This window comes from Catharus ustulatus, chromosome 13 (genome assembly GCF_009819885.2).
Source record: "Catharus ustulatus isolate bCatUst1 chromosome 13, bCatUst1.pri.v2, whole genome shotgun sequence".
NCBI lineage: Eukaryota > Metazoa > Chordata > Aves > Passeriformes > Turdidae > Catharus > Catharus ustulatus.
Window position 1 is genome coordinate 11849360 of NC_046233.1, and position 17483 is coordinate 11866842.

General features: G+C 43.0%; 1 protein-coding gene across 2 annotated transcripts in view; it reads right to left on the reverse strand.

Annotated features, from left to right (window-relative positions):
• Positions 1 to 17483, reverse strand: part of MGLL (monoglyceride lipase) — a 61940-nt gene that overhangs the window by 29324 nt on the left and 15133 nt on the right. For both annotated transcript variants that reach the window (XM_033071416.2, XM_033071415.1), the window contains exon 3: positions 11870 to 11976. In XM_033071416.2, the coding sequence (XP_032927307.1) occupies positions 11870 to 11976 (107 nt within the window). The remainder of the gene's footprint in view (positions 1 to 11869; positions 11977 to 17483) is intronic.

The window sequence follows — 17483 nt, forward strand, 5'->3', positions numbered from 1 at the left end:
AATGGCCTCAGAAGTGAAGGGGATCACATTGCCAGAGGCTTTCAATTACCAAGGTTAATTTCCTAAAATTCTCAAATCCTTTTCCCAAAGCACCAACTATGATTTTATAGTTCCCTATACACTGATATTTTATTCTGTAACATAAGAGTCCAAGATATGCTAATTTTTTGCTAAAATAGGAAAAACTACCTTAAAACCTCTGAGTCAAATCCTAGCCCTACTGAAGTTAGTGGCATTTAGCTTCTGCCTTCAGAGGATGCAAGCATGCATTGTGTGTGTAGCAGCACAGAAGCAATTAAGGCTCAAGCAATTAAGAAATAAATCCCCAAACTACATCAGAATCACATTATAAACATGGCTTTATGTTAGAGGCATTGTGAAAGAAACGAGAGGCTGCAGCGCTGAGCTGGGCATTCATGGATGGCACTACCCCGAAGGAGAGGGAGGCAAAGCTGATGGCACCTGATCCCTCAGCAGGGATCAGCTGATTCTCAAAGAGGAAAGGAGAAGCAGAACCAGGAAAGGCCCATGGGATGTGTGGTGCAGAAGTGAAACACATCAATTAATGACAGCAATTTATGTTAATGCTCTGCCAGGCTTCACAGACAACCAAAAGAGAAATGCTCTGAACTAACATGTTGTGGGCAACTAATAGATGGAGAAGAGAAAAACATTGGCACACAGCCTTAATGTGGGCAGGAATACACTGGGACAAAAAGTGAGAACCTTAAAAGAGTCAGAGGAGCAAGAGCCTGGAACAGCCTGCTCAGCAGCAACAGTGTTTGCTGGTGACAAAACTGGGTTAAAAACTGATCTCTGGCCACTTGTGAAGAAGACAGAAGGATGCTGTTTGCAGGAAGAAATGCCTACATAACACAGGGAGTGTCTTCCTGCTGCTAGTGGGAGTATGTCTTAATCAAATAAATTACTTCTTTTACATTCAAAATGAAAGTGCAATAGGAGAAACACTATTAAATTAAATCCACCAGACACTGAATAACCAAACCTGTTTCTCTGCAACACTTGGACTTATTGAAGAGGGAAAAAACCTGAATATGTGAATCAACAAAGGTTTAATTTTCCTATTGTGCACTGATTATTTTCCTTCTGGGGCTTGTTGCTGCAATATGCACTTGTTTGAAGGCACTGATAGAGAACATTCTGTTTTTTAAAAATGTCTCTACATCTTTTGTTATTTAAAAAAGTCTATTAGTTTTAGGACTTCTGAGAGTTCCTTAAAAGGTCTGCTCATGGTCTGTAACAAATAGAGCTATTCCCAGGAAAATCAGCAGGGAGAAAATCCTCCATCTGGAATCAGACATTCCAGCTCTGGAACAACATACCACATTTTATGAATGAGCAAATAAACAACGAGCACTAGAACTACAAATTATGAAAAGCAGTATATGGGCTGCTTCTGCATCTTGGTTTTGTCAAGTGGAGCTCTGGAACTGAAGAGCTTGGCCATGAAGGAACAGGCAGCTGTGGGAGGCTGATGCTCAGACCCTGCACAGCTCCTGGCATTTCCCACTGTGCCAACACACACAGTGGGGTAGGTTTGCCTGGCCCAGGGAGTCTGTTAATGGCAAGTTTTGGTGAAAAATAGGCTGAGGGCCACAGTTTGGATCAAAACACACAAATGCATGCAGCTTAAGCGAGCCTTGCCATGACTTCAGAAGGAGGTTATAAGGAAAAACCATTCTCTTATCAGAAGTTTTGGAAGTTTTGCTGCTTTACTGAATCATTTCCGCTGATACTGTGACTTTTCAGTTCAGCAAGAACAATTTTATTTTCAGTTTCCAATGCAGGCAGGGCACAAAGAGCATGAAAAATGAAGACAAAATGGCAGGTTCAGGCCATTTATTGACTGGATATATGTTTTAGTTCTCTTTGTAAATCTGCCTGTCCTTTGCCTTTGCTCGTACAAATAAGAGCTGTCTTTGCACATCACACCCCTTAATAAGGCTCTTCTCCAGGTTACTGCTGAAATAGGGAATAATTTGAGCTGGACTGTGCTCCTTTGACTCCTGTTATCTATCTAAAAAGGTACTGAAGGAACCCAAATAATGTTTTAATCCAAATGGAGTTATATAAAAAATATATATTTTTTCCCTTCCCTTTTCAAAGGGTGCTCAGTAACTTGGAACAGTCATTCATAACTCAATAGGATGACAAAGTCCACACTTGTATGAAGATATATTTGTAGGTGAGGAATCATCAGTAATTAGCTTCTGAAACAACTTCATCCAAATTAGACATCTGACAAACAATAGGAAAGCTAGGCACATTAATGAAATGCTGTTGCTATGGAAAAATTGTCCCTGTAAAGGTGGAAATAAACACACTTTCTTTTTCTCATAGTGCAAAAACGTCAAAAAGCACCTCCTTGAAGATGAAGCTGTTTTTAACTGTAGGTACTATTTAAATCTGCTTTTAAGAAAGTAATTTTTTCCACCCATTTCAAAACCCTCCATGTCTTATTTTTGGAAGCAATATCCCAAATACTAGCAGCTAGGATTCTCTTTAGTTCATAAAAAATAACTGATGCTGGGACACTGGTGATGATCTAGTTCAAGCCCCTACACAAAGTGTTTCCCATTCAGCCAGGTTTTTCAGGGCCTTGTTGAGTTGGGTTTTAAATATCTTCAAGGTTAGAGATTCCCCCACCTCCCTGGGTCCTGCTCCAACATTTGACTGCCCTCATGGTGAAAACATTTTTCCTTGCACATAACTGGGATTTCTTGTGCTGTAACTTGTGTCACTTCCCTCTCATTCCATCACTGGGCACCTCCAAGAGTCTGGCTCTGCTGTCACCACATGCTCCCACTGGGGACTTGTAGACAGCAACAAGATCCCCTCTTCTAAGCATAAACAAGGCTTCTTAAAGCTTCCTTCTCTTCTAAGGCTAAATAATCCCAGTTTTATCAGCCTCTCCCTGCACATCTTGTTCTGCAGTACCCTAATTGTTTTGACAGCCCTCCTCTGGCCTTGGTCCAGTATGTCAATGTTTTCATTTTTCTGGGGAGCAAATTGGAACCAGTGTTTCAGATGTGGTCTCAAAAATGCTGAATGGAAGAGAATAATCACTTCTCTCTGCTTGCTGGCTATAATCTTTCAATACAGCTCAGTATGGGGTGGCCTTCTCCACCACAAGGTCACTCTGTTGACCTATGTTCAGCTTGTCTGCGAGGATCCCCAGGTCCTTTTCTGCAGAGCTGCTTTCCATTCATTCAGTGCCCAGCCTTTAATGCTGAATGGGGTTACTCCACCACAGATGCAGAACTCCCCAAGTGCCTTTGTTGAAACTTCACGAGGTCCCTGCCAGTCCCTTTCTTCCACATGTCAAGGTCCCTGTGAATAGCAGCCTTCCAGCATATGCTCAATTTCCACCCTGAAACCTGGCTGAAAGTGCTCCCCATCCCATCATCCACACTGTTAAACAAAAAAGGTCCACAGATATTATATACAACATCGATTTATTATTCTTTCCCTTAAATAATCCAGATTCCTCTGATGCTTCTTGAGGTCAAAGTCCCTGATGATATGAACTAATGTCCTGTCACAGAAGTCAGTAAAGGAGCAAGTTTGAAGCGAGTTTGGTGTCTGTTCAGTAGCCCCAGATAACAGACATAACTGGCAACATGAAAGGATCTGTTCCCTCAGTCTTAGCTCTAATAACCATCTGGTCCTTGTCCTTCCACCCTCCAGCATCTTGCATGCAGACATACGCCTACAGCCCGCAGAGCTGGTTATGGGAGAGCAAGCAAGCTGTTGAAAACATTACATGAGGTTGCCAACCCTCTGCACTAATGCGAAATGCAATTACAAGTTGCAGCTTGAACTTCCTTTCTGACATAGTGACAGAGTTATCCTGGATTTCTATGAGCAGTTGTGAAAGCAGAATTTGAGCCTTGATTTAGGGATTAATTTATAGGTAAAGACAGATGACAGATGACAACTGCACAGAATCTTGAAATAACAAGAGTGAAACAACTGATTGTAAGATGAAATGAGCTGAGTTCAGTCAGAGCTATTTCCCCTTTAGTTTCTCAAATTCACCAAAGTGAAATCTTTGTCCAAAAAGAGGATGTTTTATTCCTGATTACGGGGACTACTCATTCAAAATGCCTATCACTTGGGCCCAACATTATCAGCACCACACCCACATTCAAAGGTCCACTCCTCTTTATCATGGAGCGTGTCTCTCATCTGAGAGGCAGAACTGTGGAAGGCAAAACAGAAGGACTCAACCCTCATGGGAAGAAAAAGCCTTTTAAGTTTCCCGAAGGAATGACCTATCCTCCTTCTGTCCTGCTGTCTGTCTGTCTGTCAGCAGTCAGGAGGCAGCAGTGCTGGGCTGAGGAGCGCAGGGCAGTGGCAGAGCTGTCAGCCCCAGGCTCAGCACTGTGCTCCAAAGGGAGCTCTCTGTTCCTCCTGCTGCTCCAGCCCCACGCAAATGCCAGCAGCAAGGCTTTGCTCCACAGGCAGCTGCTGAGAAGATGTCCTGTCTCATGGAATGACCCACTGACATTTCTCCCCCTGCTCGTTAGTAAGCAGGGAATAATTAGAACTGGGGTGGGTTGCCTGGCCCATTTTGTTCGCAGTAAAAAGCCAGGCCCTCAGATCCCAGTGTGCCCCAAAGGGGATTCCCTCATAAAGTGGGCTTACAACAAAGCCAGGGGAGCTGGGGCTCCAGCACCTTCTCCTCAGCACCTGATGGAGTGAGGAAAGAGAATGGCTCATGCCAGAAGGTGGATGGGGCACAACTGGTGTGAAATGTGTCCCAGCTCTGCGTCCCTCAGAGCTCACACCCAGCTCTGCTGGATGACAAGTGAGCTCAGCTCAGCCAGGGCCTGAGCCAAAGATCCCGCTCAACTGGATGACATGTTGTTTATTCAATAACCTTTTGTTCTAGGGTGGATACAAAGCAGTGAGGAAATGGTTGAGCACTTGGGAGGACCAGAGTAACTGAGGAAACCACAACCATTCTTTTGCAATCTTTGCTGCAGCCTAATCTAGTATTAGTTATAATCTAGTTATAATCCAGTGATCACATGTAGGGGCAGTGATGAAGAAACATCTGCATTGTCTTTTCCCCTATCCCAACAGTGCCTGCATCCAGCTCTGGGTTATAGCACGGAGCTTACCTGTCTGTCTTACATCACTGACTGTACCACAATTAAAATTGTCTTAAAAATAATAATTGGTCAGGATCAGATAAACAAATAGATTGCTTTGAGCAGCCTGGGTGTGGTTGGCAAGTTTTCACAGCTCACAGTAGATGACAGTACATGTCTGATTTCAGGTGCCCTTTCTTCTATGCATCTGTGCTAAAGGTATATACAGTCCTCACAATTTCCAAACTCCCTTGCCTAAAAGACAGGTGCAAGACTATGTTTTCCCCACTTTTATATCAGCAGGGAAGTCCATGAAATAAATAAAACCTCATCCCCCTGAGTGGAGTAGAGAGGAAACACCCCTGAGTATCCCCTCCACTTTTCCTAACCCAAACATTTGAAGTAAAATACTACACTACTGCATTGTGTGCTCCATCAGACACATCAGCTGTGTGGAGCCTTACTGTTTCTTTATTTTTAGTTTGCTGTGGTCTGGCTGCTTCCTGGCCTGGCAGTGCTGTTTCATCTGCCTTCACATGACAAACCAAACAAAGGCTGCATTTGCCTTTCCAAGTCCTGGCTTGTGGCCTCCTCTGGAGCAAGGCACATTGCAGGTATGTGCTTCCATGTCTCACCCAGAGTGCTCTTGCTGTTGTGTAGCTGCTCCTCTCAAATGGAAACAACCCTGACTGCCCTGAAAGATGCCATGTGGTGCATGCAGAGATTTGGGACAGTGTGATCCCAGTGTGAATGAAATAGCAGAGTCACTGCAGAGATCACTTCACCAGGGCAAGGCAAGGCTGCAGAAGTCTGTAATGACCTCCTCAAAAATAACAAGAATAATGTGGAAACCTCCATTTAATAAAGCCCATCTCAAAGTGCTTACAACTGCCTGTTGTGCCACAGGATACTCCCCTTGGGCTACACTGTTATAATACAATTATGGGCACATTTCAGCATCATTATGTTATAGGAGGTGTATCCAGAGGACTTTTTCCTGCATGAGCTATGGTCCCTCTGGGAGGAACCATCTCACAACCACCAAAAGAGCCCAGGTTCATGCAGCAACCTGGAGAAAGCAAGGGGAAATAAACTGTCCAGTTGAAAGATAGCTTGTTCAGTGCATGGGAAAAGTTGCATCTTAGCTGTAGCAATAATTTTGCCTATAATTTCAAAGAGGCTAAAACTGTATGATGTGATTTCCTCAGCAAGCTGTCACTGCTACTCTGAGATCCAGAGTTACAAGACCAGTGATTCCAGAAGAGCTGGAGGTCAGAAACAACTGGCTCACTTTGCCTGGAGCTCATTGGTGGCTGCAGGGTGGTCTCCCAGCTCATCTCTTTCTCATCTCTTTTCATGAGAATCCCCACAGCCAAAGCAGAGTTAGAGAAGTAAGCCAGACCAAGTAGTTTTCTCACTAGCTATTTGTTTTATAGGATGACTTTTCTCCAGGTTCTCACCGTGTTCTCACTGCCTAAGGAATTCCATGGTGTACTGCAGTATCTGAACCCTCACCCTGCAATCACATGCTGTGGCTTCAGCTCCTGTGTGCCACACACAGGGGTAGCATTCCTCACCACTGCCTGGAAGGCAGATGAGCCTGACTGCTACATTCACATCTGGAGAAGGAAAGGCAAGGAGAGGTTTGGGATTGTACTGAGTAGGGAAGGGATAAAACAGCACTGGCAGTGCTAGGGCAAAGGGCCATCTCCTCTGGGGTCCCCTGCTGAGAGGAATCTATAGCTCTCTGCTGGAAAAAAGTGAAAAATGCCCACAACCCATTGTAAGCCTCCTGTCAGAGGAAAGCAAACAGTGAGTGCCATTCTTTCCCAGAGCTCTGCAGAAAAGCCCTTCAAACCTTCCCTGCTCCGATGCCATGGGCTCATCCAGAGGAAGCAGAGAGCAGACTGCAGGGGTTAACGGGCCCACAGCCAGCACCAAGGAGCAGTGGTGCTGCTCCATGGGCAAACCAGCTCCAAATAACATTTGCCAAGGCTTTCCTGACTCCATTTCTGGACACTGCCCTGAAGCCTGCCCAATCACAATGTCAGGGAACGCTGCTGTCCAGAACATTCCTGCATGTACATGAGCTGTTACTTCACACTTGCAGTGCTACCATAACTCTAGTTCTCATTAATTCTGACATCTTTCTTGGTAATTTTCCCCTCCCAGTTTGACCATGTTTAGTTCTTTTTAATCTTTCTGTGTAGACCAATCCTTCCCAGTGCTATGAATAAATAAAAGCCTTCTGTTCTCATCAACAAAATGGTCTTTTAACAGTTGCAAGAACAACATAGCAATCACTTGGAAAAAAAAAGCAAAACAAAAGCAGCTAATATTTGATGCATTTAAAAATATCTGCTCCAGCTATTTTCTACATTTTAGAAATAAATCCTTCATTAAACAGAGAAAGCAGTGAGAAAATTAACAGAGAGAAGAAGCACCAGTGGGTGTCTGAGAGGGACTTGCTAACCCATCAGAAATGCTCACCACTCACAAAGCAGCAGCAACAGCAGGCTACCAAAGCAAGCTGAACTTCAGTTAGAAACATCTAAGGAATGTGAATAAGCTGTTAGAGCTGCAACCTTTCCCTCTGCTTTGATCTGACATTAAACATAACTCAAGAGTGGGAAATTCAACAGCTTCAAAAAGGGTAAAACAGTCGAAGGTCCTCATGTACTAGGACAGGCAGAAGGTTTATCCCTCCTGAAGAAAGAAGGATGGAAGTGAATCTGGTGGCTAGGAACTGCCACCAGGTTAGGGCTGAGTATTTCATCCTCCTTATCTTCATGTAAGACAGACATAAAACCAATAAGTAGCATGAGCAAGTCCAAGTGAGAAAGAGGACTAATTTCAACTACGATAAAAAAGTGTAAGAAAAAAATGAGCATATTTTTGTGGTCCCTGTATCTTGGAAATGTGTTTCTGACTATTAGTTGACACGTACTTTTGAAGGTAATATTGTGGTTTTTCTGGGCTCTGGCCACGTAATGCAACCACAGTGCATTAGATCTCAGCAAATGAGATGTTACAGGCAGAGAGACAAGGATGGCTGGAACACCATGTGCTTTACCAACTCAAAATGCTTGGTATGAAGAAACAAAGCCACATTCTCTAGCCTTTATTCTTGTTTTCCTTGGCTCTCAGCTTCACAGATTCCTAAAATTACTGTGTTAAAACTAAAGAAGCTGTAATCTGCAGCTGACTGAAGAATTGCAAAATCGCTCCACTTTGATGATGACCCTGCAGGTATTCTTTCTAAGAGAGCTTTCCCAAATTGGTTGCCAATAACCTATTATGTTTGTCTCGTTCTTCTGTCATCAGAATCTTGCCATAATAAAATAATAGTAATACAAAAATGAAGTTGAAAAGTTGCAGCATTGTTTCAAAATACCTAAACTTGCAGAAATAGCAAGGTCATCCCAGCAGCCTTAATTCTGCCTTCATGAAGCTGCATGCCAAGCAAACCCAGAAATCATGGGAAACACTTAGTTGCCTGTTAAAAACACCTTATAAGAGACCACAGGAAAAAAATGCTGTATTACACAGAAATTCCATTTTCTTCTTTCACAGGGTTGATGTAAACCAAAGTCATTTAATAATATTAGATGTAAGGTAAGGTTAAGAGGTCTTGTGGAATTCAATTTCCACCATCACCACAGAAAATTTCTAATACATATCTATGAGGTCCAGCAGTCTTGTGATTACAATGAAATATCCCAAAGAGTAAATGTTCAAATTTTGAACATATACTGAGAGGAGTGAGCCAGAGATATCCTACACAGGGCAATACTAAGGCACAAATTGGAGTGCACAGTGTTTTTTACTCTGTGAAGCACCTTTTTGGTGAAGCCTTGCATAAGAGGAAACACTGATGCAGAGCAGCCTTTGGCAAGATTTAGAGCCCATGTGTGAGCTCCTACAGAGTCAGCAATAAAAATGGAAATTATTTTTCCTTCTTTTGACTGAAGGATAGACACAACATAAATCAGTCAAGTCACGCATACTACAGCCCTGGTAACTTCCCCAGTCATTTGGGAAATCACGCCTGCCATGCTGTGGAACTGCACTAATGATCTCATGGATAATGCACCTGTATTGGGAATTTTATCCAGAGAATGAGATATGAGAATACCAGAACCAGAACAAATATCCAGGTCAGGAAGTCTACACTGACCTCATAGGACTAAGAGCCACGGTATGAGGTAGGGAACAGACAGCTATTGTAGTGCTAATACAATTGAATAATTGATATTACCCAAGGATATCCAAAGGAAAGGACACAAAGGGGAACACACTGCTGAAGTGATTTGGAATAGACAAAATAGTGGAGGAAAACATTAAACCTCCCAGTCTGACCAGAGCAGTTTTAGCAAAGGAGGCATTTCTGTCCTTCAGCTCCCACTGGCATTTAGCTCAGGCTGTAATTTGTATTTCATCGAAGTTTATCCTTGGTGGTTGCCTCTTTAAGTGCAAAGATTATTATACAGAGCATAAAAGATGTTAATTGTCTTTCCACCTTACAGTGAATCAAGGCTCAGTTACATCATCTCTTTGTGTAACACAACTCTGTTTCCATTGTTCTGCTTTCAGGTGCCTTTTCACCCTCTCCTCTTTTCTGATCAGGAAAACGGAATTTACAAACAAAACTGTAGGTCTGACAGGGAGAACAACATTGTTAACTGACCTGAGAAACCAGATTTGTACTAATTGCACTGTTTAATCCAGCAATATTAGCCTACTAGAAAAAACAACACCCAAAACACCAAGAAATATTTACGTTTCTCTAGTGAAAAAGATATGCAAGGAAACAGAGAGCAAATAGTCACACAGCACGAAACATGCTTGACAGGAACATGCACCTCAAAGACTCTTCTCCATCAACAGAGGAAGATTCTCTGTATGAAATCCATGTGATAAATAAAATGTTTTATAATTTCTTCTAGATTTGTTGCTTCAATTATTGTTATTTCTAACTCTATGTCTCAAAACTGTTATCAAGCTTTATGGGAATGAGGAGCTGAGGCATGGTGTTAAGCACGCACAGAGAGCAACTGCAGTCCCTCACAGGCTCATGGAGACTGAACAAGTTGCTTCTGTGTCCTGGAGCTCAGTAACTTTTTGTATGGGCTGGCTGTGGTCTGCTAACAGCAGCCACAGGGCGAGCAGCACGGGGTCCATTCCCCTTCCCATGAGCTTTATTCCATGTAGATAAACAGAGGGACATGGAGACACTTCCTACTGGGATTCCTGCAGACTCCTGCTAGCCTACCTCCAGCTCAGAAGGAAGTGTATCAAAATGAATGAATCAACACTTAGAAACACTCTGCCTACACAGGGAGAAAGAGATTTAGGTGGTGAGTAAGATACTTCTGCACAGGTCAGGTCTCCTTGCAAAGCCAGCCTCAAACATGGCATGTGATCAATTGTTTAAAAAAAACGTCACATGAGTTTTATTTTTTTCTCACAAGCTATATTGAGGATGAGATATTATCTTTTTCTGAGAAAATATAGGGTCATTTCTGCACATCAAGTGCAGCGCTGTGACCAAAAGTGAGTCACAAGAGCAAGAGCAAGGGAAAGCCTTGGTACCCAGATTAAATAAGGTTTTGCCTTTCCTCTCACAGAAAAACGGTGCAATGACTCACATACATTCAGGATCTTCAAACTCAAATTAAACACTTCTGTCTTTGAGGAAACCTGGGGGCAGGTTTGGGTCTTGGCTTCAGCCAAGTAAATGGCAGTACACTTCCCTACAGTGGATAATCTGCCCAAAGATTTACACCAAGACTCATCCCACTCCAACCTGTCAGCTCAGAATTTGGCCTTGCATTTTGTCTGCTGCCACCATCAATCCCATTGATACATTTTGCTGCTACTGATACTGACAGAGTGGCTGTCACAGGGAGCAGTAGTCTGCAATGATAAAATCAAAGCAGAGATCTCCAAGCACAAGGAAGTCATGAAGTTGCAAGTGTGATGTGTGACAGGAGGCTTCCAGAGAACCAGGACAGCTCAAATATGTCACTGGGATGTCCTGAACCATGCACTGCAGGAGACCTGGTGACGCCCAGCACATCTCCATCGCAGCATGGGGACAGAGCAGAGCTCTTCAAGCAGGAAGAGGCAGGGACAGGTAAGAGTACCTGGCCCAGCACTGCCCACCCTGCTGGCTGAGGGCCAGAGGGGTGCTGCTGTGTTGTCACAGCCTTGCAGCCACTCAGGCTGGTTTCTCCTCAGAGCTAGGCGTGCACAGCCAGCTCCAGTCTCTGCTGGACTGTGGAGATGTGCTCAGAGGTGCCTGTGATGCCTTCTTGTGTCTCCAGTTTCAAGGATGCTGCTGTCTTATTGTATCAGTATGTAAAAGCTATGCTGACATTTCAGCCTCCCATCTGGGATCACTTAGGACACTGACTGTGAATCCAGCAGAAATGGCTCCAGAAATGGCACTATTCCACAGTGGACAATACCACTTCAACCCCAAGAGACAGGTGAAAGAGAAATAATCCCTTAGAGTGAGGTCAAAATACCACCATCAGTAATGTTAAGGGCAAGGTTTAGGAAAACTCAGAGCAAACAGGGATAGCTTTTACAGATTCAATATGCAGATCTTGACAAAGCAACACATAATCCCTTTCTCATTTATGTCTAGTTATAAATATTTTATTGGCTCTTCTCTCACTGCTGAGTAGCTGTAATGGCATTTACTACAGTACAGGCTTGTAAATCAGGTTCAGTTTTAGACTACTCACCATGGTCATGGGCAAACACAAACAAGTTGAGTCCTGTCAGCTTCTGTGCCAAGTCATCGTAGCGGCCGCAGTGCTCCCCAGCACCATGGGCAATGAACACCAGGGCCCTGAATGGAGCAGCAATGGATAAACCATTAGCCTGGCAAACAACCCACAACAGCTTCAGTGCTGCAAGGCAAACCAGAGCATTCAATTCAGCAACAGCAGTGCAGGCATCACAAACACCAGGCAGGTGCAGAATTTGCATTTTGAATACAGGGGAAACCATTGTCCCCCTGACCTGCCATCGACCTGGCCTTCAGCAGGTTGTTGTGGGATGGATTAAGGGAAGGCAACTGCTCATGGGACAGAGCCACCAAGGCCAGCTGCAAGTTCAGGTGGGCATCAGCATCATTCCCTGAGCTGGATAACTGCATGGGAGCTCGAGGCTCTTCCAGCGTGAGTGATGCCATCTGCTTCTTTTGGGACTGGTACCTCTCTGTGATTCAAATACCAACAGTGTCCTTAACTTTATAACTTGAAACATTGTCTGATGCTCCAGAACGCTCAAAGGTGGAATTTCAACCAAAGAATGGGTCCCCAGCACTTTGCCTGGAGTTTGGAATTTTATCTTTTGACCCAATTATGGTATTTTTACCATTCCAGTTTCTGTCCCAAAACGGATGCATCACTTCTATGATTAAAGTGACTCTTAGAAAGCCAGAGACAGAGATAATAAAAAATTAGTCTAATAGACACTTATTTTTTGCAAATAATTATCTTTCAATATTCAATTTTTTAAAATAGTACTTTACTTTTACTGGAATATTGTCAAAGAAAAGTGACTGAACTTGAACCTCCCCAGAGTTTCTGCTAGACAAATTTTGCAAAGACTTGGGCTAGAACTATAGCAGAAGTAGCAATGAGATTACAGAAGTTCTGCAGCATTTGACAGGTGACTCTTTAAAATCCAGCTTTAGCAACATAAACATAACTTGTTTGTTTAAAAGGACCATTTGTCACTGCAACATCAGCAACCACAAAAGCATTTGAAGGCTACAAGTTTGACATTTTCAGTACATGAACAGCGAAATATGACAAGAACTGACAACATAAAACAATGACAGCTAGGGAATTCCTCAACTTTATCTTGATTGAGGTTTTGAATACTTTTTTTTAGACAGTGTATTCACAGCAATAAGCTGCTTAAATCTTAATATATTTAAACTTTAAAAACATGTTGGATGATGAAGAAACACCTGTCCTAGGTCTTTAATTAGCACCTGCTTCAAAGTGTTTGCTCAGCTGGATAATTTCAACGAGCATCCATCCAGACCAGAAGGATTGTGCAGAGTCCACTGCAAACACAAAAGCAACAAGGCAAAGATGCTCTGGTATCTGTCTAACACCAATTAGCAAGGGTGATGTTAGGTCATGTAACCATATTTAACTTGCTGTGCCTTACAAATCCTCTTTAGTGTCACTGAAGGTTGCAAAACAATCCATGTGGAGCAGTCATTCCTTCCTTTGTCATTGTCCCTGATCAATTGATTCATCAAGTTATCAATGCACCTGGCAGACACACTGATTTTAGGAGTGCAGGATCTATTATTACACCTCCAAATACTGAAGAAATTGTGACATTGCTCATTCAGTGGAGAATATTAACTTTATTCCTGTGGGCCCATCACCCTGATACACAACAGACTCCGCCAGGCTAAGTCTCTCTGCCCCTTCCTCCCACTGCCTTCAAGCTTGACAGCTTCCTTGCTCATTGTCTTATTTAAGCTCTTTAGGGGACCTATATTTGTTTCTGCTGACTAGGCAAGGAGATTAAGGAACAACTTGGCTGACTGAACATAGCCCTTCATTCCTCAGAGAAATATTACTTGAATTTATGCACTAAATGGCACTAAGTGAATGAAACCTAATGGGAAGCTGGCAAAGAGATCTCTTCCAAGAAATTCTTGGGTCTTCATCCCTGCGACAGCAAAGTCCTTGTTTTGTTTTTATTCACACTGTTGCAGCTCCATGGCTTTGCCTGTTAGCATCCTTCCAGATGTAAGAGCCCTCATTTTATGTGAAACCAAATAAGAAAATATAAAACCCCAAAGCTTCAGAGAGGCAAGGTGTTCCTGTGACTTTTCCTTCCACCTGGAACACAACAGCCAGGTGTCACAGAACTCAGCCTTTGCACACCAAGGGAACAGACCTGGGTTATTATTTGTCTGCAAAATACTGAACAAGACCCCTGTTCCTGTTTGTGCCTGATGACAGGAGCTGCTGGAAAGACTTAGATACTTTTGAAAGTTTTGTCCTATCAATAATTATAAACAAAGCATAAAATTTACAATTTGTTATGCTGAAACAAAATCCGCCTGTCCTGTTGTTCAATAAAAAGTGAGAGTGGTTTTATTTACTGAAAACTAGGTCACATCTACACAGCTCTTTAGCTCCAGCTTTCAGGTCTAAGCACAAGGGCCATAAATTGAACAGAACCTTCAAAAATTGAAATTAGTATGAGTATCATCTGAACAAAGATTTGGCTCTTTCACTTAATCTCCAATTTTCCCTTACAAAATAAGTTTAGATTCGGCAAATAATACCTGAAGTCAGTGTAACAAATACATGATATAACTTATATTCACCAGCAATCTGCCAGGAAAATACAACAAACTATTAGATTGACTGACAGCAGTTCTTTCCTGTATGTAAACATTTCTGCAGATATCCCTTAAGTCACAGTCTTCTCCTTCCTCACCACGATGGGTGGAATAACAGAATATCAGAGATGGCTTTCAACAGAATAATTTAAAATTAATATGGATCCTGCAGTGCTTGAGATTTTGCAGGACCAGACTGCCTTTCTGTGCAGTCTCAGTGAGAATTTTGCTCATAAAATGTTTGTGTCTTGGCCATGTATCAAACTGGTAATGGGGAGAAATTTCTTCACCTCCAGCTTTTGCAGAAATCCGTGGAAGTTCGCACGTATCAGAAAACCTTGTGCACAGGCTGCACAGCTCTCTGCAAAGTGACCTGTACCTAAATCCCTGCTAATTCCAGTGCCTCCGACCACAGGCAGGGAAAGCTCGTGTATTCTGGGTGCTCGGGCTGGTTTTGGCAGGTGGAACAGTGGCTGCTGAAGGTGTGCAATAGCTGTGCCTTGGCAGGATCAGCTCCTGGCAGGCAGGCAGGGCTCCTGCTCAGAGCTGTGAGCTCACAACGCCAAGGTGTGGGCTGGGCAGAGCCAGAGCCCACGCTCCTGCTCTCACCCAACTCTGCAACAACAATCACGGCTATTAAAGGAAACCACTTTATTGACTGCTGTTTGCAAAAGCAACAGATGGTTTTTGCAGATTCCTGCCCTTCCCATAACCTTTATCACCTCCTCCTCCTGCCCCCTCCCCACTGCAGGTTTCTGCCTCCTGGTACTGCACAGCTTGGCAAACAAATGCAGTTGATTATTACAACAAGAAGGCAGAATAATATTTGTCTTTACTGCTGAAATCAACTACTGGCTGTGTTTAGTTCTGTCTTCTGTGAGGAGGTGACAGCACCTGTGGCCTGTCCCTGCTCTCACATCCCACGGTGCTGGTGACCCCTGACTGCTATCAGTCCCTCCTGTATTGCAGCTACAGCCTGTTAAACCTTGTAAACCACAACAATGCCACACCCACAGTAATACAAAGCACTTGCAAACGCCCTGTTCTTTATTTAGGGAGCGTGGGAGCTGTGGAGGTCAGGCTGAGCACAGTCAGAGAGTTATTTTAGCTGTGTCCAACCCTTCTCTATTTCTCACTGTAGCTTCACATCCACTAATTCATTTCTGGTGTGGGCAGCAGCTTTGCAGGGCAGGGTCATGCTTTGGGCTGCAGTTCTAGGTAAAAAGGCAGTACCAGGTATAAAGGTTCTCACTTTCTTTATTGCTGTCTTTTCTGGTTTCTTTTTGTCAAGGGCCAAGACAGTTGTTCAGAGATGCAATTCCACAGTCAACTGGAGAAGAACAATTCTAGGGAAAATAAACTGCAGCACTGGGCTTAGAGCAAGAGCCCTCTTAAACCAAGGCTTTTAGAAGAAAAATACACTGGAAGCACACCCGGAAAGCTGCTGTGCTGTGACATTTTGCAGGCCTGAAACACCACTCAGGGCTTGGGTCCTGCTGGGTGTAAAACCCATGTTCTTGCTTTGCTTTCAACAAAATTCATGTTGAAACTGATCTAGACAAAGAGGTTTGCAAGCAGGATGGTGTGACTTCAACATCTTGTGTCCTCTGAGGGCAGAGCCACTTCTCTGGGACCCCAGGCATGTTCTTTCATTGCCAGAAAATAACCCAAAACCTTAGGACTGAACTAAAGAACGGAAAACAAGCTTCCTATGACTGCATTTACGAAAAATGCAATCTTTTCCACCCCATTCAAAAGCATCCCTCTTCAGAATATATATAAGTACTTGCCTTAACCTCAGGAAACTTTCTTCAACACATCAAAGTCAACAGGACTCTCAAAGTACAGGATGGAAGTTAAAGAAGGATTTATAAATGCTGTCCGGAATAAGGACTGATTTAATCACACCCAGAAGTGATTTCCTGAATCAAGCCCTCACAACTTAAGATAATACCATGTTATTCTATGTTAGGCAACTGTGCTTTTCATTTGGTCTTATGGATGTTGTTACCAGAACCAGATCAACTTTAACAAAGAACATCTGACTTGCACAGTTTTGAATTCCAGACAATAAATTCCTAAAGTAATTTTTAAAAACTGACTGACAGGAAAGCTCTGAGCCAGCTAAGCTGCCAGAAAAATGACTGGCTTAAGTATTATGTTTTGTTGTGTTGTTTGAGCTGGTTTATCAGTTCCTTTGTAGCTGAGCAGTTGACTTGTATTTACCAAAAACTGGTGATGGTTTTGGACAAGCAACTGGATAATTGCTCCCAGATCTTTAATGTGTTAAAAATGTTTTGTGTGTATTTTGTTTCCAAAGTATATTATAATGGAAAGGTGTTCATTCTTGTGTCAGCTGGGTGAATGGGCCTCACTGTGAGAATTAGCTATCTGTCAATAATAAGATTTGTTGAGGTTTAAGTGTCAATCTCATTTTCTACCCTTGGTATTTGCCTAAAGATTACAAAAAAAAAAAAAATCCAGCTAATAATTTACAAGAACACGTAGTGAAGAATAAATTTTTTGTTCACTATATTTGATCTTTTCTCTGGAGGGTTGTTCAGCTCCTTGCTTTGGGAATAACACCTGTAGTTGAGAAGGGAGTTGTCTCTGTATCTGCTTTTTGAGTCAGTTTTTGCATTCTTTTTTCTGGAGGTGATTTGTGCCCCAAGACAACCCTGAAACACCTTGGGCCATGTGTTCAAAAAGTTACAGCAATTTGGCTCATGCTATGCATGCTTGTGACCTACAGAGCCACGAGTTCAGCCCAGTGACTCCAGCTAGGAATATTTATGGAGTCAGGTGTGTCCCTTCATGCCATCCTTCTGCCTCTGGGAAACATCTGAGTTATGTCCCCCTGAGGCTGCAAGAGGGAATGACTTTTCTCCCAATTCCAATCCATGGTTCAAGCAGGCATTACACCCAGGAGCTTTTCTGGCTCTCTTGCTCAGGTTTTTGCATTCTTAGCCTCT